Raw genomic sequence first — 22114 nt, forward strand, 5'->3', positions numbered from 1 at the left:
TTACTTTGTTGGCATGTTGAGCGAGCAATCGATACTTGGGATTAATCACCTTGTACGGAATCTTCTTAGCATCATCGATGCTAGCTTCACTCTCAAAACCGAGCTTTGAGAGTTGTTTGACAACCGGACCGCGACTCTCTATTCCCGAGTCCATTTCCATGAGTCTCTTCGGCCACGAGACAAACCCGCCTATAGCATCTTCAACGGTTTGAGCTTCTTCGGTGGGAATTGGCAATTTTGCTTTTTTAATCAAAACCCCCAAAACGGCCACGCGTAAATTTCCTTCCTCCAAAGGTGAGAAATGAACTACGCCTCCATTCATGTACGCTCGCCCATTTGCAACATGAATTGTGCCTCCGAACTCGGTGTCATCAATGAAAAGAAGACACTCGACGCTTTCATCCGAACTCGGTGTCACCGGCGTGGTAGGATTCAAAGAGCAACTAGCACGAACACTATTTGGTTTTTCCACAACAATAGGATCGATCTTCGGACGATCATCAACAATGATAGGATCGATCTTCGGACGATCATCAACATCGTCGTGTTCTAAGCGAATCAAGAATTTTATCAATAACTTAATACCAAAACATTTATCTTTAATAAATAGATAAAAAAAAAATTGAACATACCTAAAGAGACCGCTTCATTGACGTGTTCTTCAACATTTGCCATCTCTTTATCATCAACAACCTTCGCGTTGAGATTCTCTTTCACTTGCTCGACACTAGGCGACTCGACATTAATGCTACCATTTCCACCGAATGCCTTCATCACCAAAGACTTTAACTCGCTCATTTCCCGACGCATCTTCATTACTTCTTCATTGGGCGTTGGAGGAACAAAGTACTTAAAACGCGACGTGTGTTTGGATTGACCGTAAACTCGCGACGTTCCCAAAGCTTCTTGCAAAACACTCTTTCCCGATTCCGGCAACCATGTCCCTTGCGATGCTTGTTGTGATAACGTTTTCTACACATAAAATTATTTGAAAATAAAATTACAAGGTTAATTGTTATAACAAAGGTAAAGAACTTACGATTTTGTCTCCCATCAATTTGTCTTTCTCATCCTTGTAGTTATCTACGTCTTTCATTCGCGAGTCAATCCAAAGTTCCTCTTTCGTAGGCCATTCCCCCGTTTCGTCATGCTAGTAAGAAGTAATTATATAATAAATTAAAAAATAATTGCAACATTTGAAATAACTAAAAGAAAAAAATGAATCTAACATTTTCTTGATCAAGCTTTCGATATCCATTTCGGCCCGTTCGAGATTTGTACACACTTTTTCCGATATTTGATTTCCCATGTTCCGATGTTTGTTTGAACATTTCGGTTCGTCTATACTCAACAAATGCAACCCAATCTTCTTCGGTGATACTTGTATAGTATTTCAAAATACAAGCCGGTCTCTTTAAGGCGATTGGTTCGTTGATTATGTCTTTGAGTAGATCGTTGTATATCTCATGACGAAATAACCTTGCGGCTTCTCCGACTTTCATAAGGCAATCGTGTTTTTGTTCGATAGGAATCGTAAATCCTTCTTGCATTTCGTTCCAAATCCGTTCTTTAATTTGGGCGTTGTCTTTACATCTCCAATCACGCATCGAAAGTGGAACGTGTTCTCTTGCTAACACGCCAAAGTAACTCGACAACTCATCACCCTCTTTACCGATTGGTTGCCCTTTATCATCAAATTGTACCGGGATTTTTTTACCAAGTGTTTTAGCCTTATTAACCCGACCCATAAGAGTGTTTCTTCGTTTTCCTTGTTCATCGGAGTTAAGCGCTAGTTGTCTTCTAATTTTTCTTTTACCACTACCGCTAGAAGTAGTAGTAGTGGACGACATTGAATCTAATAAACAAAATTCAAATCATAATTTCAATTTTCAACTCAAATGTTATCACAATTTCAACTCAAATGTCACAAAAATCAAATATAAACTCAACTCTAATCACAATATAAACTCAAATCCAATCCGATTCTAAACAAAAACACAATTTCAATCCCAATTCAATCTACTATCAAATATATTTCTCAAATCAAATCAATATCAAACTTCAATTCAATAAACTCAAATCCAATACAATATCTCCTAATTTCAAATCAATATCGAATTCACACTAAATAAGTCCATGTAAAAATGTTCAAAAACATTACCCGGAGTTGGACGAGCACAAGGGCGGCGAAGAAAAAAGGTGGTGAGGCGAGGTGAGGGCGCGCGGCGAGGGAGGGCGGCGTGGGCGCACGGCGAGGTGAGGGAGGGGGCTCAGCGAGAGGGCGGCATGGGCGCGGCGCACGGCGAGGAGAGGGAGGTGAGGGTCGGAGAGAGGGAGAGAACGCGCGGGGCGAGGGCGCGGTGGCTCAGCGAGGTGAGGGACGGAGAGAGAGAGAGGGGCCGAGAGAGAGAGAGTGGTGGCCGGAGAGAGGGGCGGGGCGGCAAGAGAGTGGCGGAGAGAGAGAGGGACGAGAGAGATGTGAGTAATGGAGATGAGAAGAAATGAGAATGAGAAATGAGAGGGAAAAAAACGCTAAGTATAGATATGAATGGGCACGGGTAGTTAAAAAAATTTGAAACTTTCAGATTTTTTAACGCTCCTACAACGCTTATTCTAAGCGTTGTAGGAGCTCGCCGCGGCGAAGTGTATTTCTCGCCGCGGCGAGATGATTCTACAACGCTTAGAATAAGCGTTGTAGGAGCCTCGCCGCGGCGAAACCAAATTCTCGCTGCGGCGAGAGTTACCCAGAAACGTCTCGCCGCGGTGAAAATGTGCCATCGCCGCGGCGAGGTAACCCTAGATGTCCTCGCCGCGGCAGTATACAATTTCACGCCGCGGCGAGACCTTTCTACAACGCTTAAGTAAGCGTTGTAGAAGCGTCGCCGCGGCGAAGGAGAATTCCCGCCGCGGCGAGGAATACATTCGCCGCGGCGTGAATTGTATGATGCCGCGGCGAGAGTATATGTCTGGAACATGGTGCTCTCGGTAAGTTTTTCGCCGCGGCGACGACTTGTTCCCGCCGCGGCGCAGGACTCCTGCCGCGGCGGGATTTGTACCTCGCCGCGGCGAACGCATATTTTTGCCGCGGCGAGGACATTCTACAACGCTTATGATAAGCGTTGTAGAATGTCTCGCCGCGGCGAAGTAGAAAGTTCGCCGCGGCGAGTGACACGAGAATGGTGATATAAATTCTCATTTCTGGTCTTTTTCACTTTGAACTCTCTCATAACCTCACTCGAAAAAATTAGGGTAACCTCATTCTAGAGCGTCCTCATTTACTAGTCTCATCTACACATTCAAATCTTGTAAGTTCTTCTTTAACTTGTTCTAATTGTTTTTCTCTTGATAGTTTACTAATTAGAATTGGGAATTTTTTGTATAATTAGGGTTTTTCTATGAATATGAGAAAGTGGATGTGGGAGAATAGATTGAATGAGATATATCGAAAAGGTGTAGATGAGTTTTGTGATTTTGCTAGAGAGAACATGGTAGATTTGAAATCTATTCGTTGTCCTTGTATTAAATGTGGAAATCATAGACATTTTTCGATTGATGTCGTTCGGACCCATTTGTTTGCATATGGAATAATGACCTCGTATCAAAGATGGTTCTACCATGGTGAGGTTTTTCGTTCTACGGCAAATGAGGATGATGTTGAAGATGATATTGATGATATGTGCGGAATGATGAATGATTTGGAGGACGATTTTGTTGAGCGACCGGAATTGTTTGAGTCCATGATGAATGATTCGGAGACACCATTATATGAAGGGTGTACAAGCTATTCGAAGTTGTCATTTTTAGTTACATTATTTCATTTGAAGGCGTCGGGGGGTTGGACTAACACTAGTTTTACTCTATTGTTGGAAACACTGAAAGAAGCATTTCCGAAAGACAATAAAGTACCTTTAAGTATGTATGAAGCAAGAAAGACTTTGGGTACATTAGGCATGAAGTACGAGAAATTCCATGCGTGCCCAAATGATTGTGTTTTATATAGACACGAGTATGAAGATCTAGATGAATGTCCGACGTGCAAAGAGTCACGGTGGAAGAAGGGTAAAATTCCATGTAACGGGGTTAAAGGAGTTCCAGTTAAGGTATGTACATTTTCATCACTTGATTAGGAAATACATGTAGCTCATATTCATTATTTATTACTGATTTTCGTTAAATATATTTCAGTCGTTATGGTACATTCCTCCAATGCCGCGCTTTCGTCGAATGTTTAATAGTGTCAAACACGCGAAGAACATGGTTTGGCACTCCGAAAAGGTATCGATGATGGTATGTTGAGACATCCTGCTGATGCTGCACAGTGGAAATCATTCGATTTAGAGTATAAGGATTTCAGTGTTGATACTCGAAATTTGCGCCTTGGTCTAGCTTCTGATGGAATGAACCCGTTCAGCATGATGAGCAGTAAATACAGTGTTTGGCCGGTTATACTTGTGAACTACAATCTCCCTCCAAAGCTATGTATGAAGAGAAAGTTCTTGATGTTAACGCTTTTGATTTCAGGACCGAATCAACCAGGAAATGATATTGATGTCTATTTGGCACCGTTGGTCGATGATTTGAAGATGTTATGGGAGAAAGGGATGGAAGTTAAAGACGCTTACCGTGGAGATTCGTTCAACTTAAGGGCAATGTTAATGTGGACTATTAACAATTTTCCGGCCTATGGAAACTTGTCAGGATACTCTGTGAAATGCTCGATTGGTTGTCCGATTTGCATGAAAGACACATCTTCCATCCGTTTGAAGCATGGTAAGAAAACTGTTTTTCTGGGTCATAGAAGATTCTTACCAAGAGATCACTCGTATAGAAGATTGAAACAAGCGTTTGATCGAAATTCAGAAGAACGACCCCCTCCTAGAATTTTGTCTGGTGAAGATGTCTATGAGATGGTTAAAAACGTCAATGAAGTGCTTGGGAAAAGAAAGCGGAGTGCTAGTACTAAAGAATCGTTCAAAGAGAATCCTTGGAAGAAGAAATCGATTTTCTACGACCTTCCTTATTGGAAGACACACTACGTCCGGCATTGTCTGGATGTTATGCACATCGAGAAAAATGTTTGCGAATCGCTTATTGGTACACTTCTTGATGATCCAAATAAATCGAAAGACGGAATACAATCTCGATTGGATCTCAAAGAGATGAATATAAGAAGCATTTTGCATCCCGAGGAGGGGGGTGGGAAAAAAACAAAATTACCACCGGTAAAGTACACTCTAGATCGAAAGGAGAAAAAGAAATTGTGTAACTGGTTTGCTTCTATTAAAGTCCCCGAAGGTCATTCGTCAAACTATAAGAGGTTCGTGTCTTTGAAAGATTTGAGACTTACTGGAATGAAGACGCACGACTGTCATGTACTGCTACAACAAATGTTGCCTCTTGCTTTGCGAGGAATTGTGCCAAAAGATGTGAGGTTTGCAATATCAAATATATGTGTATTCTTTAACTCGATTTTCTCGAAGGTCATCGATCCAACTCGATTGGATTTAATGCAGTCAGAATTGGTGAAAACTCTGTGCTTGCTCGAAAAGATCTTTCCACCTTCGTTTTTCGACATAATGATCCACTTAACCGTCCACTTGGTACGTGAAGTGAAATTAGGAGGGCCCGTGTTTTTACGGTGGATGTATCCAATCGAACGTTATATGAAAGTGTTGAAAAGCTACGTGAAGAACTACAATAGGCCGGAAGGGAGCATAGTTGAAAATTACATAGCAGAAGAGTCGGTTGAGTTTTGTTCTGAGTATTTAGCTAAAACAGACGAAATTGGGTTACCCAAGAATACCAATTTTGATTCAAAAGCTCTATCAAAAGGTATTTTTTTAACACTTTATTTGTTTATTTAAATTATATATGAACATTATTTTTAAGTATTTGTTTCATTATATATAGGTACTTATTCGATCGTCAACCGAAAAGAATGGGAACAAGCAAGTCTCCATGTGCTACACAACGTTTCCGAGGTCAAGCCATTTGTGGATATTCATTTGAATGAGTTGAGAGTGAATAATCCAAAGAAGGGTAGAAATGAAAAATGGTTGCAAGAAGAGCACAACCGTTTGTTTCAGAACTGGCTTGGAAAACGCATATTTATAGAGGCAGGACATTCATCTACGTTGAGTAAACTATTTGGCGGGCCGTCCTCAATGGTTACAAGGTACACTGCTTGGTCTGTTAATGGTTTTACATTTTACACAAGGGAACGAGACAACAAGCATCCCGTACAAAATAGCGGTGTTACATTGTTTGCTGAAGCTTTACATGTTCGTCGGCAAAAGATAAGAATCCAAAACATGCTTTTATGAAGTATTACGGATACATTGAAGATATTTGGGAACTTGATTATTGCGGGTTGCGAGTCGCATTATTCAAGTGCAAATGGGCAGACAATAATCACGTTAAAGTTGATAATGAAGGAGTTACAATTGTCGACTTTAGACGGATTGGCTACGAGAATGATTCATTTATTTTGGCTTCGCAAGCAAGTCAAGTGTTTTATGTTTCAGATCCAGCAAATCCTGAGTTATCGTTAGTGGTTCATATGAAAGCGAGAAACGGTAACGAAGAAGAAGACGAAGACATGTCTAGCATTCCTCCGTTCACATCAGGATTACCGCCAATTGATCAAGAGGTGGATGATTTTAATGATGACGATGTTTCACATCTACTTCGTAAGGATATAGATCCTATTTTTGTTTGATATTGAACATTTAGATAATGTATTTTCATTTTGGATTTTATGTTATTCTCCTGTGGACAACGTTATTTTTCATTCAAAATTTCTCTATACAATGTCATTTACATTTCTCCAACATCGCCGCGGCTGAGTACATCTCTCGCGGTGGCAGGATAATCTCGCCGCGGCGAAATACAAATCCTGCCGCGGCGAGGGACCTTCTACAACGCTTTAACAAGCGTTGTAGAAACCTCGCAGCGGCAACGTATATTCCATGCCGCGGCGAGGTCATTACGCCGCGGCTGGAATATCACCACGCCGCGGCGAGACAAGTTCTTAAAAAACACAGACTCTCGGTATAAAAATATCAAACTCTCGCCGCGGCGAGATACAAATCCTGCCGCGGCGAGGACCCTTCTACAACGTTTAAAAAAGCGTTGTAGAAACCTCGCCGCGGCAACGTATATTCCATGCCGCGGCGAGGTCATTACGCCGCGGCTGGAATATCACCTCGCCGCGGCGAGACAAGTTCTTAAAATACACAGACTCTCGGTATAAAAAAATCAAACTCTCGTCGCGGCGAAATACAAATCTTGCCGCGGCGAAGACCCTTCTACAACGCTTAAAAAAGCGTTGTAGAAACCTCGCCGCGGCGACGTAGAGTCCATGCCGCGGCGAGGTCATTACGCCGCGGCGGGAATATCAACTCGCCGCGGCGAGGATATGTTCTCAAATATGAAGGCTCTCGGTAAGTTTCTCGCCGCGGCTATGTTGTATTTGCGCCGCGGCGACACGTTTTCGCCGCAGCGAGAAGACTACGCCGCCGCGGCGAGATTATGTTTTCAAAAATGCATGCTCTCGGTAAGTTTCACGCCGCGGCGAGGTGTAAGTTTCGCCGCGGCGAAGACTTTCTACAACGCTTTGGAAAGCGTTGTAGAATATCTCGCCGTGGCGAGGTAGAAAACACGCCGCGGCGAGAGTTATACGCCGCGGCGAAATTTCTAAGTCGCCGCAGCGAGATTAGAATAGAATCACCTCACCCTACACATTTTTACTTTCTTTCCCATTTTAAACTTGGTTTTCAACAGAAAAATTATCATTCAAATAAAAAACCATCACACATTCAGATTTCACAATTTTTAAATATTAAACAAGTCTCAAACACACATTAACTAAAACATGAGTCTTAAACATAAACAAACCATGCGAGTCTTAATTTAAATTTAAAATGAAGCTTAAAACAAACCAAACGAGTCTTGAATTTAAAATTTAAAGTTGGTGTTGTTGGTTTAGTCGTCATTCGGTGGTGGTGGTGGTGGTGGTGAGTGCGCCGGATATTGAGGAGGTGCCATATGCGGTGGCCACTGTGGTGGTGGGTACGGATAATCGGAGTATTGAGGATATGGAGGAAATAACACCTGGTTCTCTTGGTTGATGTCCCACCGAGAGTAGAGATCGTTCAGTTGGTTGATGTGAGAGGCGCCATACTCCGCTTGTTGGTGCATGTACTGTTGCGTGTGTTGGAACCCGCCGACAAGATAGTTGGAGCATTGAGCTATGTAGTCGATGGTGGCGGGGTCGACTACCGGAGGTGCTGGTAAGAACAATCGAGGCTCGTTGAGTGGTGGTCCCTCTTCCCCTTCCTCCTCATCATCCTCCGCTTCCTCCTCTGGTGGTTCCTCCCTAATCTTGTAGCGATCGATGATGTTATTCGTAATAGGCCCCATAGGACCCTTGATCGTATCCCTTTTTGAGCGTCCTACCCCCGCATTTGTACAAAGGCCGGTAATGATCGACGGATATGGCAAACCGTGGCGTTCATTAGTATAGTCTAGACTCTTCATCCAATTGTAGATGAATCGACCGACGTTGATAGAATGACCTTTTATGATGCAGAACAACACCTGGATACGGCCCTCGTCAAGAGTGGTGAAGTGCTTGATCGGATAGAGGCGAGCGCAAACAAAGTAAATCCAAGCTTTAGCAATCCTGGTGAGTTGGTCACGCTTGAGTACCCTTTTCCCTTTTTCAAGGACCCAATCCTCTCCTGGAATGCACAGCAACCTCGCCATCTCCTCGTGGCTGCAAGTTCTCAACCATTCCCGATAGCCTTCATTCTCGAAAGGCACATCTGGGGTCCCAAGCAAATCGTTGATCGCTTCGATGCTCACATCGACCTTTTTACCTCGGACCGTCACAACATCTCCATTGTGATCCGGTAAGTTTGCGTAGAATTCGTACACGAAGTTTAAGTTCGTCTCGAACTCGGGAACGGCACAATACTTCACCCATTCATGACCAAGAATACTGTTGCGGATTGACACTCCTATCTCGGTGTTAGAGCTCACATTGAATCCCCGCTCAGGGATCACACTGCGCGACGAGATTTTGTCGTAACGATCCTCCGCGGCCTTGCTGGTGAAGATATTCGTGTTATAATCTGCTTCAGGGGACGATTGACGAGCTCGCTTACTTTTACTTTTACTAGGACCTTTGGAAGTGCTCGAAGCCGTGGCGCCCGCCGGATTTTTTGTTCGAACCATTTTTCACCTTCACAAAGCATAATCATAAAAAATTCAATCTCGACATCTACAATCAACATAACCATTTTAAATACTAACAATGTCACAACAATCACAAATTCTATATCAATTCCAACTTCATTTAAACATAACAATATCAAATTCATAAACAATTCCATTCTAACACAAATTCTAACTCAAATTCATTCTAACACAAATTCTAACTCTAATTCATTCTAACACAAATTCTAACACAAATTCTAACGTCTCAAATTCATTCTAACACAAATTCTAACTCAAATTCATTCTAACACAAATTCTAACTCAAATTCATTCATAATAAAATAACAAACCCTAATTTTGTTAAATCAATAACCCTAATTTTGTTAAATCAATAACCACAACATGCAACTCGGGGAAATAACATGAAATCCATATTCAAAAACACGAAATCCATATCAACAACACGAAATTAAATCAATAACCAACTTAAAAACTTAGAAAATCATACCTTTAAAAAGAGAGTGAGAGGCGCGAGAGAGTTGGGCGGCGAGGACGTGGCGAGCGAGAATGGCGGCGAGGATGTGGCGAGCGAGAATGGCGGCGAGGACAAGGCGACGGCGAGAAATCGGGGCGGCGAGGACGTGGCGAGGGAATTTGGAAGAAAAAATGAAGACAGAGTCGGCCGAAATAGTTTGTCTCGCGTTTGTATTTTGAGGAAAATGAGAAAAAAAATTGAAAACTGGTTTATATAGTGAAAACCTAAAAACCTCGCCGCGGCGAGAATATGTCTTCGCCGCGGCGAGAAGATCCTACAACGGATATTCTAACCGTTGTAGGATCATCTCGCCGCGGCGGGAGTCCTACATCGCCGCGGCGAGGCAGTTTCATAGAAAACTGCTAGGCCACGGTATCCTTCCCGCCGCGGCGGAGTATATTTCCAGCCGCGGCGACTCTATTCTACAACCCTTTAAAAAAACCGTTGTAGAATTTGTCGCCGCGGCGAGGTTTAAATCGTGCCGCGGCGAGGTCCATCCTTCTACAACGCTTTGAACTTGCGTTGTAGAATGTTTTCGCCGCTGCGAAAATCACATGGTGCCGCGGCGAAGGTTCTACAACGGGTGTTTTAACGTTGTGGGAAATCTGAAATTTAAGTTCTTCTACAACGCTTTACAAAAGCGTTGTAGAATCACCCAGATTCTACAACGCTTATCCATAAGCGTTGTAGAAACACCCAGATTCTACAACGTTTATCCATAAGCGTTGTAGAATCACCCAGATTCTACAACGCTTATGTTAAGCGTTGTAGAATCCCTAGTTTCTACAACGCTTATGTTAAGCGTTGTAGAAAGTCCGTTGTAGAATCTCATATTTGTAGTAGTGTATAGACTTACTTTACCCTTGTCTTTTGCCCCATGTGGGACTTTGCACATGCCTCAACAAGATGTGGTAATGCCAATTATATGACCATATGAGAAAAACAAAAATAGTTTTGACGTTTTTTATTTTTTACTTTATTTTGTATCCCTATTTTCCAAATTATTCTTTGTTTTATTTTCTTTTCCTTAGTATAATATTCAACACAAGTAATAATAATGCATGATAACTTTAATTCATATAAACACTCTTAAATGTGTACCCAAATCAAACATTAAAATTATAACATATGAAATCTATTATTAATATTTCTCTTGTTTTTTTTTTCTTTTTTTTATGTCTTGCAAGTTTTATCTTTTATATTAAAAGGCCACATTTTTTATTTTTGCCTAACGCCACAATAGATATCGGGCCGGCCCTGATAATGGCCTACGTACTACATGTGTCAATTTTTTGGTTTTGGGCTATATCTAATAAGTAACATAGAGATGGAATTATTTGTGTCAATTCCCCTATGGTTGCCCCTTGAATGATGACGTCATAAATTATTCTAGCCTGATGTCTTTATCAAATATACGCGGTTTGTATATTGGCAAAATTGATTAACTAAACAACCAGGTAAGACGCGTTATATTTTAAAAAAATAATAATAAAAAAATAAATGGTTGCGCAAAAAGTTCAAGCAGGTGAGAGAGAGAGAGAGAGAGAGAGAGAGAGAGAGAGAGAGAGAGAGAGAGAGAGAGAGAGAGAGAGAGAGTACACTTGTTTTTTTTTTTTTTTTTTTTTTTTTTTGAAGGTTTGGACTTTGGAGTTGTTGTTTCAGCAAGTACACTTGTTTGTTTGTAAAGAGAGAAATGGAACTTTCATCGTCTTCCTCTTCTCATTCATCTGACCCATCATATACTTTGATAAAAGTAGATGAGGACGGCGGTGACGATCCGGCAAAGTACGACGTGTTCTTGAGCTTTAGAGGCGAGGACACGAGGAAGAACTTCTTGGGCCATCTTAGAGCGGCCTTATCTGACAAGGGTTTGAAGACCTTCGTCGACGACGATCAACTTTCGAGAGGACAGAAAATCTCGACACAATTGCTTCAAGCGATCCGAGATTCGAGCTGTTCAGTTGTCGTTATTTCCCCAAACTACGCTTCTTCGACTTGGTGCTTGGACGAGCTCGTCGTTATCCTCGAATGCATGAAATCTAGGGCTCAGATTGTGATCCCCGTCTTCTATCACGTCGATCCATCGGATGTGAGGAAACAAACCGGGAGTTTTGGTGAGGCGTTCGAAAAACACGAGAAGCGTTTTGGGGAAGACTTGGAGAAGGTGAATCAATGGAAACTTGCTTTGACTGAAATTACTAGCCTTGTTGGATTGGATTTGAACAACTACAGGTACATCAGAAATTTGTTACATGTATGACGTAGTAGTGTTTGACATGTATTTTAGATGATAATTAAGATAACATTAGGGATATATTATTCTGTATTTATTCAATTACCTCATTACTTTTGTGATCCCTTGTAAATGCTCTTTTAAACACCCACCCTTTGATTACATATTCAGGTTTGAATGTAATAGTTATTTTAGCTCAAATTTAGGGGTTTTTTTGTCTCATATTTCGTTACTTGTCTAATATAATTGTGAAAAATTGATTATTTTTTTAACCGGATTAAACTTCAAACGGTGGCTAGATAATTAGAGTGCCGCTTTATTATTTCAGTAAATATATATATATATATATATATATATATATATATATATATATATATATATATATATATATATTAGTTATAATACTAATCAGAAAAAAAAAAAAAAAAAAAAAAAAAAAAAATCTAGCGATTCTATAGTGCGTTCTTCGATTTATTTCTTCTTCGAATTTCCCTCTGCAAAGCTTGTAACTGAAAATTTCAAAAAAAAAAAATTCATACAGGGATGAAGCGAATTTCATAAGAGAAATAACAGCCGAGTTATCGAGAAAACTAACTACTCTGACAGCATCAAAGACATCAGAGTTTCCTCAAATGGTTTCCAAAACCATAAACACCTTTTGGGATATTACACGATGCATGAGTTGTATGCTTTTCTTTTTCCTAGTCGTCATTCCTCTCTTTATATTTATTGCCTCAAAAGTTCTCATGCCAGCTTACGATAGTATTCACGGCATCGACAACGGTGAAACATCGTTTTTGGATGAATATTGGCAAAATCAAAACGATCTGACAGAATGTCCTGAGGGAATGGTTAAGCTCGATAAAAGCTCGCCGTTGTTCAAGGCCATACACGAGAGCGACCCGGATAAAAGCGTAAGACCAGCACAGGTGTCGCTGGCTTGTATTGGTAAAAATCTGGAGGCACCAACAACATCACCTTAATAGTCATTAGACGTATTGCCTGACAAAATATATATAATATTCCTAGTACCGGAGTCTGGAATATTTTAGGTCAGTTTTTTTGTTTATTAGCTTTCTCTCCCTTTCTCATTCAATTTGTTTCTCTGATACAGTTTGTTTTCCCCATTTTTTCTGAGTTACTCATTGTCGGATCTTCTCGTGTTGTTTTCAAATGGATATGCAGAGGAATTCTCTGTCCGATCATTCTTACTCAGGAACTGATTCTATGAGTCCTTATTAAATGGCGAGAATTACAACTCATGGTATCAATTCTCATCACCTGGTCTGTTAAGATTAAGTTATAGAGTTCGTGAATGGTTCTATATTGTGATCAAAACATCTTGAGCTCCTGTATTAGAAACAACAATATTGTGATCTTCTGGCTATTAATTTCTGTGACTAAAGAATTTTCATCTAGCACTTTGTTTGGATTATCGGCTGCTGAGAGTAAGACTTTGAACGATGTGAAAAAGTGTTTTCAAGAGAGCATTGGACAGATAATTTTTCAAATTCATAGGGAATCGAATCGGTTATGAAAAAGTAGGCCAATTTCAGACGTAGTTACACTTGTGGAAAATGTAGTTTTGGAGATGCCAAAGACCGTATTGCTTTAATCAAAATTAGTATGTGATAACATTTTATGGGGATTGAATGACTCCTTCAGCAATGCTAGAGGTCTAAGTGTTGCTGATGGGTCCAATATACCTCCTATTTATAAGGTTTTCTCGCGGGTCTCTCAAGAAGTAAACTAAAGATTTCTAACTTACGATTCAAAATCTTTACAGATGTATTTTTCCCTACATTTCTTCTTAGTTTTACATAGTAAATATTCATAAGAAAATAGAGAAAATAAATTGAGTAATTACTCTACTTTATAGGAAAAATAAAAGGTGTCTTAAGATAAAGATGTATTTGTAAAAATGAAAAATAGTCGACAAATAGGTATCACTATATTTATAAAAAAGAGTGGTGTGATGATTATTGATATTTCTTTGAGAATGAAAATGACTTTAAAATCAATAAAAAAAAATAATAAACAGCAATGATTTTTTTAATATATATATATATATATACACACACACATAATTTTTTATTAAGCCTAAATGATATTAGCTAATTCTAATTATAACAAAGGCATTTTTTTTGACAAATTAGCAGGGGCCGTTGCCCCATTTGACGCTCAAATGCGTTCGCTCTTGGATAGATGGAACCAACTTCATGACTATCTAAGTGAATATTGTAACGGGGTTGTTTGGTAGTTAACTCAAAAAGTTTTTGTTTTCTATTTTCTAATTTTTGTAGTTGTATTGAAAAATTATTTTGCAGTTGTTTTCAAAAAGATGTTTGGTACAGTTTTCATTTTTGTTTTTTAGAAAGTGAAAAAACTGAAAAAAGTGTTTGGTACAATTTTCATTTTTGTTTTTGAAAAAATGAAAAGAGAAGATGAGGAGAAGGAGGAGAGAAGAGAATAAATTTTTTTTCCAAAAACACATTTTATTTGTTTTCAGTTTTCTTTACTTTTTTACAAAACAACTTCAAAAAATTTTAAATTTTTTTTTCCGAAAACACCTTACCAAACACATTTTCCAGTTTTGTTTCCTATTTTCACTTTTTGAAAACTCAAAAACAGTTTTTGAGTTGATAAACAAACATACCCGTTGGATTCGCTGTGACATGATTTTAGTTTGGCAAAATATTGTTCAAGACTTTTTCTTCAACAAGTTGTTAAAAGCATTTGCGGCACTTAATAAAGTCACATGTTCTTCCCGTGCGAATAAAAACATACCATATTCTGTTTTGAGTTTCGAGATCTTTGGAAATATATGATCGCTATTTTAGTCTCCTGATTTTATAAATTCGGGAACATTTTAAAACTGACCTGAATAAAACTCATCTAGGGTTTTTTTTTTTAATTTTATTAAACACTGTTTGATTGATCTTGGAACCTGTCTTTCTACTGTAGAGATCTTCATCGACAACAAATATAAGGAACTGCTTGCAACTGATGTGCTTTACTCGGTGAGTATCGCGTGTTTGTGTATTATCGGTATGACAATTTGTGGGAGAAGATTAATTGAAAAAGAGAGGAATCTCTGATTTATATGGAGTTTATTAGATTTCATGAACAATTAAAGGAGAATAATTTGCAAGGGAGTATGCAAACCCAAATCTTTTTACCTCTAGTTGACTAATAGTTAAGCAACAGACAATATCAAAATGTCACGTATACATATGTTTTGACTCTCAATATGTCAAGCCCAGTTCATAGTTTTCTAGATCCGATGATCTAGTAAAAATAAAATATTTACATAACCATTTTATTCTATTTTAATTGTCTTATATTCTTTAAGTTAATATAAAATAAATATATCTGTTGCAACTAGTTAATCCTCTATTTTTTTAAAGATTTTAACAAAAGTTTCATTTTATTAAAAAAAAATAGCCTACCGAGTTGAAGTAAATTAATTAAACTAAAACAATTAATTTAATTTACTTCGGTCAGATCATAGTAAATTAAATTAACTAAAATAGTTAATTTAGTTTATTTCGAATTGATGAACTATTTTTTTTAATAAGATAAAATTTTGACTATTTTTTAAAAGGAGAATGGACTGTTAGATTACTGACTGACCTAATAATTCTTAATTATATTGTACTACTTAGAAGAAAAAAAAATCAAGTTTAACTTCAAGATTTATATCTTATGCTTTAGAATCAAATTTATTTAATAGAGAAAATCTTAACAGTTAAATTTAGAATAAAAGTAATAATCCTAAGGGAATATTCATGGGCTAAGCGTACATCTGATGGGCCACTAGGCCTTGGTTATTGTTATACGTACTCCATTAAGTTCAGGGATTATTCCTATTCTATGACCTCCACAATGATTTTGGACCAAAATCAAATAAGTTCAATTTAATCCTAAACTATGACTATCTATTTTCTTTAAGTACAAAAATACCCTCAATAACTCACTGTGACTTTTTATTGACATTAATACAAATAAGTTCCAATGTTTATTGACATTAATTTAAAAAAAAAAAAAAGACCAAACAAAATCCATAACAACTCAGTTACACACGGCAAAAAAAAAAAAACAGCATACACGGTCAAGTCTCACGGCCAAGTCCAAAACACGTCCAAAAATCAGCAAATCCATGGTAAATTCATCCAAAATTCGAAAAACAGCCCAAATCAACAATCCCAAGCATAATTCCAAACACAAAATCGACTCACAATATCAACAATTCTCAAGATTATCAAAACCCCCAATTTCTAATGAACATACCCTGATTTTTCGGCCAAAATAATCTCCGACGCTGAAGCTCCTGGGAACGACGGTCATGGCCGCCGAAGAGCAGCCCATGGCCATCCCGGCTACGGCGACCTCGAAGTGTCCACCGGAACAGCCCGCCATGGATTCCGCGTAGAATTTCTGTGGTTTTTAAAGTTAAAAAATCAAAGAAAAAACGATTCTCGGGATTCTGGATAATTTTGAAAAGTTTCTGAATATTTCTGGGTTTTCGTTGAAGATTTATTGACGTTGATGTCAATAAAAATGCATATTTATTGACATCAATGTCAATAAATCTTCAAATGAATTTTCCAGAATCGTTGAAGATAAATCTTCAACGAAAAGCCAGAAACGTTGAAGATTTATTGACATTAATGTCAATAAAAATGCATATTTATTGACATTAATGTCAATAAATCTTCAACGTTTCTGGGTTTTCGTTGAAGATTTGATTCTGGATAATTTTGAAAAGTTTCTGAAAATTTCTGGGTTTTCGTTGAAGATTTATTTACATTAATGTCAATAAAAATGCATATTTATTGACATCAATGTCAATAAATCTTCAACGAAAACCCAGAAATTTTCAGATTTTTCTTACCCAATTCCTATGAAATTCACTATCCTCGGTGGGTTCTCTTCCTTTCCCGGCGTTCGCTTCCCGGTCGGTCTCCACGGCGACGCGCGGCGTTCTCGTCTCCTCGGTGGGTTCTCTTCCTCTTCCTCCGCGAGCTCAACTCCGTCTCACTCTCTCCCGAATTCTCGTTCTTCTTCTTCCTCGCTCAACTCGGCGACAAACCATGAGAACCCCAAACTAATTTTAGGGGTTTGAAACCCCCGTGATAAGCCTCGACGGAGTTCTTCTTCTTTTGGACGCAAGAGAGAGAGAGAGAGAGAGAGAGAGAGAGAGAGATTTTGAACGAAGAAGAAGAAGAAAAGAAACGCAGAAGAAGAAAAGAAATAAAAGGATAAAAACGTAATTGTGTAAAAAAGCAAGTCATGTTTTTGGATTAAATTAGAGATATTGGATTTTGGTCCAAAACTATTGTGAAAGTCATAGTTTAGGAATAATCCCTTAAGTTCACTTAAAGTGCAATTTTTGTGTTATACCTAGCATACCCTAATTGATAATTACACACCACATCTCAAATTGGGTCGTTGGTTCAATCTCCATCAATAGTATAGCTACCCCTCAAAAAAAAAAAAAAAAGTTAAGCAATTATTTTAATATCTAACCTTTCATAGCTAATTAACGAACCATAAACGTCCTGCAATTAAATTGCAAAAGTTAGCTAGAATATTGTGTAATAAAGTTGACCGTGTTGTATGAAATAATTAACCTTTCATAAAAGGCTGTGATTTTGATGAGTCCTTTCATTCAATTATGAAAGAATCCCTTTAATCATATAATAAAGTTGTCTATTATTTTATTCATCTAGAAAATGAAATAAGTATTACGACTGCTGTGTTGTAGGAAATAAATCCTAACAATGATCGTTCTGACTTACGAGTGATCTGGATAAGCTTAGCCGTTGTCACGACCCAAAACACCATAGCTCGTGGAGAGTAAAATGACAATGGTTATGACCCATAATTGTAGAGCAACAATTTGCATCCATGCAATGATATTGATGAAATAAAAACAAAAAGAAAACGGAAATGTAAGCACGTAACAAAAGGCGAGAACACTTAATTTTTTTTTTGTCTAAAAGTCATTTATATGAGATATTTACCGCATTTAAAACCCCACATCTAAAAATCTTGAATGTGACATGTCGCATTTATGGTGTGTGTTTACATGTGGCAGGACGGATTCTGATAACGAAATTGATGATACTATTGTTATGCTGGTTAAAAACTATAGCAGTGTTATGAAGAGACTCTACCAGATGACTAGGAAAAATCTCTCGCAAGATGTTAAAGACAACTTTCAACAAAGGTTCCAGAAGAATGGAAACCCTCACAAAAATGGCAGAGGTGGTGAACGCTCTTGAAAAGGCAAAGGTATTCAATGCCCTGAGTGTGAAGGCTTTGGACATATTCAGAAGGAGTGTCCTACTTCCTGAAAAAGTAGAAAAATGGATAAAACGCCACTCTATCTGATGAGGAAGAAGAAGACAGTGACTTTGATCAGATAAGCAATTTTGTTGCCTTCACGGCTTCTATTCCTACTCATAACCTTGAATCTATTGATGAAACTGCTGAATCCTCAAAGAAATTTATTACTGATGATGAACTATATATCTGATGATGTTATGAATGATGTTTATAATGTTTTACGTACTAAATGGGTTGAAGAGCCTCATGTTCTTGACAAGCAGAGTGCACTCATTCTCTCTCTTATAGAAGACAAGACAAGACTCTTAGAAACCATTGTTGATCTAAAGCGCGAAGTCAGCTGCTTAAATGGGGAACTTGACCAGATGATTAAATCTGTCAGGATGCTGAACTCAGGCACTGACAGCCTGCATAAAATTCACACCGTTGGGAAATCTGTGAAGAACATAAAAGGGCTTGGTTATACTCATGGTGATTCCACGTCTCAAACTACCTTTGTTCCCCAAAAGTCAGCTGACCAGATGTCACATAACATGTCCCAGACATCTAGGCGTAACAAGTTCCAGAATCAGCATCAGCAGCATCCTCACAAACCAGCCAGGTCTCTTGTCACTAGACCTCGTTGGATTTGCCATCATTGTGGATGAAGGGGTCACATTTGGCCTTTTTGCTATCGTCTTTATGGGAGGAACATTCATCAACATTAATCTTTCTACAGGCAGCCTCAACCACGTCAACAACCCATTTGTCGCTTGGAATGGAGAGTGAAAAATTCACCTTTTGGTGCCAACATTGCATACACCTCTCTGAGTGCCTCCACGAGCAGTGATTGGTACTTTGAAAGTGGTTGCTCTCGTCACATGACTAGTGTTCAGGATTTTTTGTTCAACATAAAACCTTACTCCAAATGCCATGTCACCTTTGGGGATGGGATAAAGGCCAAGATCATCGGTAGATGTCAGCTCAACTATCCTGACTTGACTTGTTTAACAGAGGCTTTATTGGTTAAAGGTCAGTCAACTCTGTGACTTGAACTTACGTGTTCATTTTACTCGTGATAAGTGTGTGGTGATAAATGAGAAACATGATGAGCTTATGAAAGGAACCAGGTCTCAAGACAATTGCTACATGTGGTCTCCAGTCACAAACACTCAGGTCACCAAGTGCCTTCTGTCCAAGGCAAACGAAGCCAAGCTATGGCATCAAAAGCTTGGTCATTTGAATCTCAGAAGCATGCACAAAATTGTATCTGAGAAGGCCATAGTCGGTGTCTCTGATCTAAAGATTGTTGAAGGAAGAATCTGTAGTGATTGTCAGATTGGAAAACAAGTCAAGAAGTTGCATAAGATGGTGCAACATCTTACCACCTCGCGAGTTCTAGAACTTATTCACATGGATTTGATGGGGCCAATGCAGGTCGAAAGCCTTGAAGGGAATAGCTATGTGTTTGTGTGTGTCGATGACTTCTCCAAGTATACTTGGGTTGATTTTATCGATGAGAAATCTGACACTTTTTCTGTTTTTGAAGCTTTATGCAAGCAAGTTCAGAGAGAAAAAGGAGAAAGCATTGGCAAAGTGGTCAAAATCCGAAGTGACCATGGGAGGGAATTTGAGAATATAAGCTTTACTAACTTTTGTACTGCAGAAGGAATAGCTCATGAATTCTCTACCCCCATCACACCACAGCAAAATGGGATTGTGGAAAGGAAAAATCGAACCCTTAAGGAAATGGCTAGATTGATTATGACATTCCTCTTCACTTCTGGGCTGAAGCTCTCAGCACGGCTTGTCATATTCATAATAGAGTAACTATTCGTCAAGGTACTACTGTCACTCACTATGAAATATGGAGGGGGAGAAAGTCAAATGTTAAGTACTTCCATGTCTTTGGCTTGGTGTGTTAATTCTTGATGATAGGGACCCCCGTCGCAAGTTTGATCCCAAAAGCGATGAAGGTATCTTTCTTGGGTACTATAGAGACAGTCGTGCCTATCGTGTCTTTAATAAGTGCACTAAGTCTATGATGGAATTCATAAATGTGGTTGTCAATGATGATTATGATTATTCCAAAAGTGCTGATGATGAGGATGAAGTGTTTTCTAGTAACACAGATGTCATGACAGATGCTGGTAACATCGTGGATGAAATTTCCCCTGGGAGCAATAATGCCAGGACAGATGTTTTTGACGAGGTGGATGACATTGTTCCTGATAAAGAGCATTCCCCCTCACCAGAACAAAGAATTCCCTCCAGGAGAGTTCAAAAAAATCACCCTGCTCACGAGGTGATTGGTGACATTGGTGAAGGTATGCGCACTCGCCCAAAAGCACCTGTAAACTATCGGGGGATGATTGGTAATATCTGCTTTGTCTCAAAAATTGAACCTAAGAATGTAAATGAGGCTATTGATGATGAACACTGGGTTAGTGCAATGCAATTCAATTTGAGAGAAATGAAGTCTGGGAGTTAGTTCATAAACCTGATAATGTTAATGTTATTGGAACTAAATGGATTTTAAAAAATAAATCTGATGAGCATGGCAATATAACTAGAAACAAACCTAGACTTGTTGTGCAGGGTTATACACAGGTTGAAGGTGTGGATTTCGCTCTTGCCCCTGTTGCTAGGCTTGAAGCCATTAGACTCTTACTTGGTATCTCGTGTCACCTGCACTTTAAACTCTTTCAGATGGATGCCAAAAATGTCTTTCTTAATGGGTACTTGAAGGAGGAAGTATATGTTGCCCAGCCTAAAGGCTTTATACATCCCAGCTCGCCCTAGCATGTCTACAAGCTTAGAAAAGCTCTCTATGGCCTCAAACAGGCACCTAGGGCATGGTATGAAAGATTAACTCAGTTTCTTGTGCAGAATGGATATATACATGGTGGAGTCGATAAAACATTGTTCATAAAGAAGGAGGATGGAAATCTCATAATTGCTCAAATCTATGTTGATGACATCGTCTTTGGAGGAATGTCTAACAAGATGGTAGACCTTTTTGTGTGACAGATGCAATCTGAATTTGAAATGAACATGGTCGGTGAACTTAGTTTCTTCTTGGGTTTTCAGATTAGATAGATGGATGATGACATCTTTATCTCCCAAAGTAAATATGCTAAAAACATTGTGAAGAAGTTTGGTCTGGAAAAATCTTCTCACAAGAAAACCCCCGCCACTACTCATGTTAAACTCACTAAGGATGAGCTTGGTGAATCGGTTGATCAAAGCCTCTACAGAAGCATCATTGGCAGTCTTCTCTATCTTATTGCCAGTCATCTTGACATAGCTTATTATGTTCATGTGTGTGCTCGTTATCAAGCTAATCCCAAAGCTAGCCATTTGTCTCAAGCCAAGCGCATTGTGAGGTACATTTCGAGAACTGCTGATTTTGGTCTTTTGTACACTTTTGATACCACCTCTACTCTTATGGGATATTGTGATGCTGACTGGGCATGTAGCACTGTTGATAGAAGAAGCACTTCTGGTGGATGTTTCTATCTGGGAAACAATCTTATTTCCTTGTTCAGCAAGAAGCAAAACTGCATTTCCTTGTCCACAGCTGAGTCTGAATACATTGCAGTTGGAAGCAGTTGCACTCAGCTACTCAGGATGAAATAGATGTTTGCTGAATATGGTGTCGGACAAAATGTCATGACATTGTTCTGCGACAACATAAGTGCTATCAATATTTCAAAAAATCCTATTCAACATAGTAAGACAAAGCATATTGAAATCAGGCACCATTTCATTTGAGATTTAGTGGAAGATAAAAAGAT

The 22114-nt window shown here is 38.9% G+C and overlaps 2 protein-coding genes across 3 annotated transcripts; both read left to right on the forward strand.

Annotated features, from left to right (window-relative positions):
* The first annotated feature begins 11375 nt into the window (after positions 1 to 11375).
* On the forward strand, positions 11376 to 13422 carry LOC149397930 (toll/interleukin-1 receptor-like protein). 2 transcript variants are annotated; one of them, XR_016297085.1, is made up of 3 exons: positions 11376 to 11986; positions 12529 to 13039; positions 13173 to 13422. XR_016297085.1 is itself a non-coding variant. In XM_089615223.1 (2 exons), the coding sequence occupies exons 1-2, from the start codon at positions 11448 to 11450 to the stop codon at positions 12968 to 12970; spliced, it is 981 nt and encodes a 326-aa protein (XP_089471349.1). In that variant the 5' UTR covers positions 11376 to 11447; the 3' UTR covers positions 12971 to 13422. The 2 variants fall into 2 exon arrangements, 1 of the variants encoding a protein (XP_089471349.1); XM_089615223.1 differs by having other exon boundaries at positions 12529 to 13422.
* Positions 13423 to 18511: 5089 nt separating this feature from the next.
* LOC149397931 (uncharacterized) lies at positions 18512 to 21956 on the forward strand. The gene is made up of 7 exons (XM_089614392.1): positions 18512 to 18939; positions 19057 to 19349; positions 19441 to 19787; positions 19887 to 20143; positions 20256 to 20760; positions 20916 to 20991; positions 21658 to 21956. The coding sequence occupies exons 1-7, from the start codon at positions 18512 to 18514 to the stop codon at positions 21954 to 21956; spliced, it is 2205 nt and encodes a 734-aa protein (XP_089470518.1).
* The last annotated feature ends 158 nt before the right edge of the window (positions 21957 to 22114 follow it).

This window comes from Urtica dioica, chromosome 5, assembly GCF_054948205.1.
Source record: "Urtica dioica subsp. dioica isolate 48M chromosome 5, U.dioica_male_clone48M_v1_H2, whole genome shotgun sequence".
Classification (NCBI taxonomy): domain Eukaryota; kingdom Viridiplantae; phylum Streptophyta; class Magnoliopsida; order Rosales; family Urticaceae; genus Urtica; species Urtica dioica.

Coding starts and splice junctions, on each gene's coding strand:
- LOC149397930 (XM_089615223.1), top strand. CDS start 11,448: ATGGAACTTTCATCGTCTTCCTCTTCTCATTCATCTGACCCATCATAT. Junction 11,987..12,528: donor TTGGATTTGAACAACTACAG/GTACATCAGAAA, acceptor AAATTCATACAG/GGATGAAGCGAATTTCATAA.
- LOC149397931 (XM_089614392.1), top strand. CDS start 18,512: ATGAACTATATATCTGATGATGTTATGAATGATGTTTATAATGTTTTA. Junction 18,940..19,056: donor CATCCTCACAAACCAGCCAG/GTCTCTTGTCAC, acceptor ATCTTTCTACAG/GCAGCCTCAACCACGTCAAC. Junction 20,992..21,657: donor AGCCATTAGACTCTTACTTG/GTATCTCGTGTC, acceptor CTCGTTATCAAG/CTAATCCCAAAGCTAGCCAT.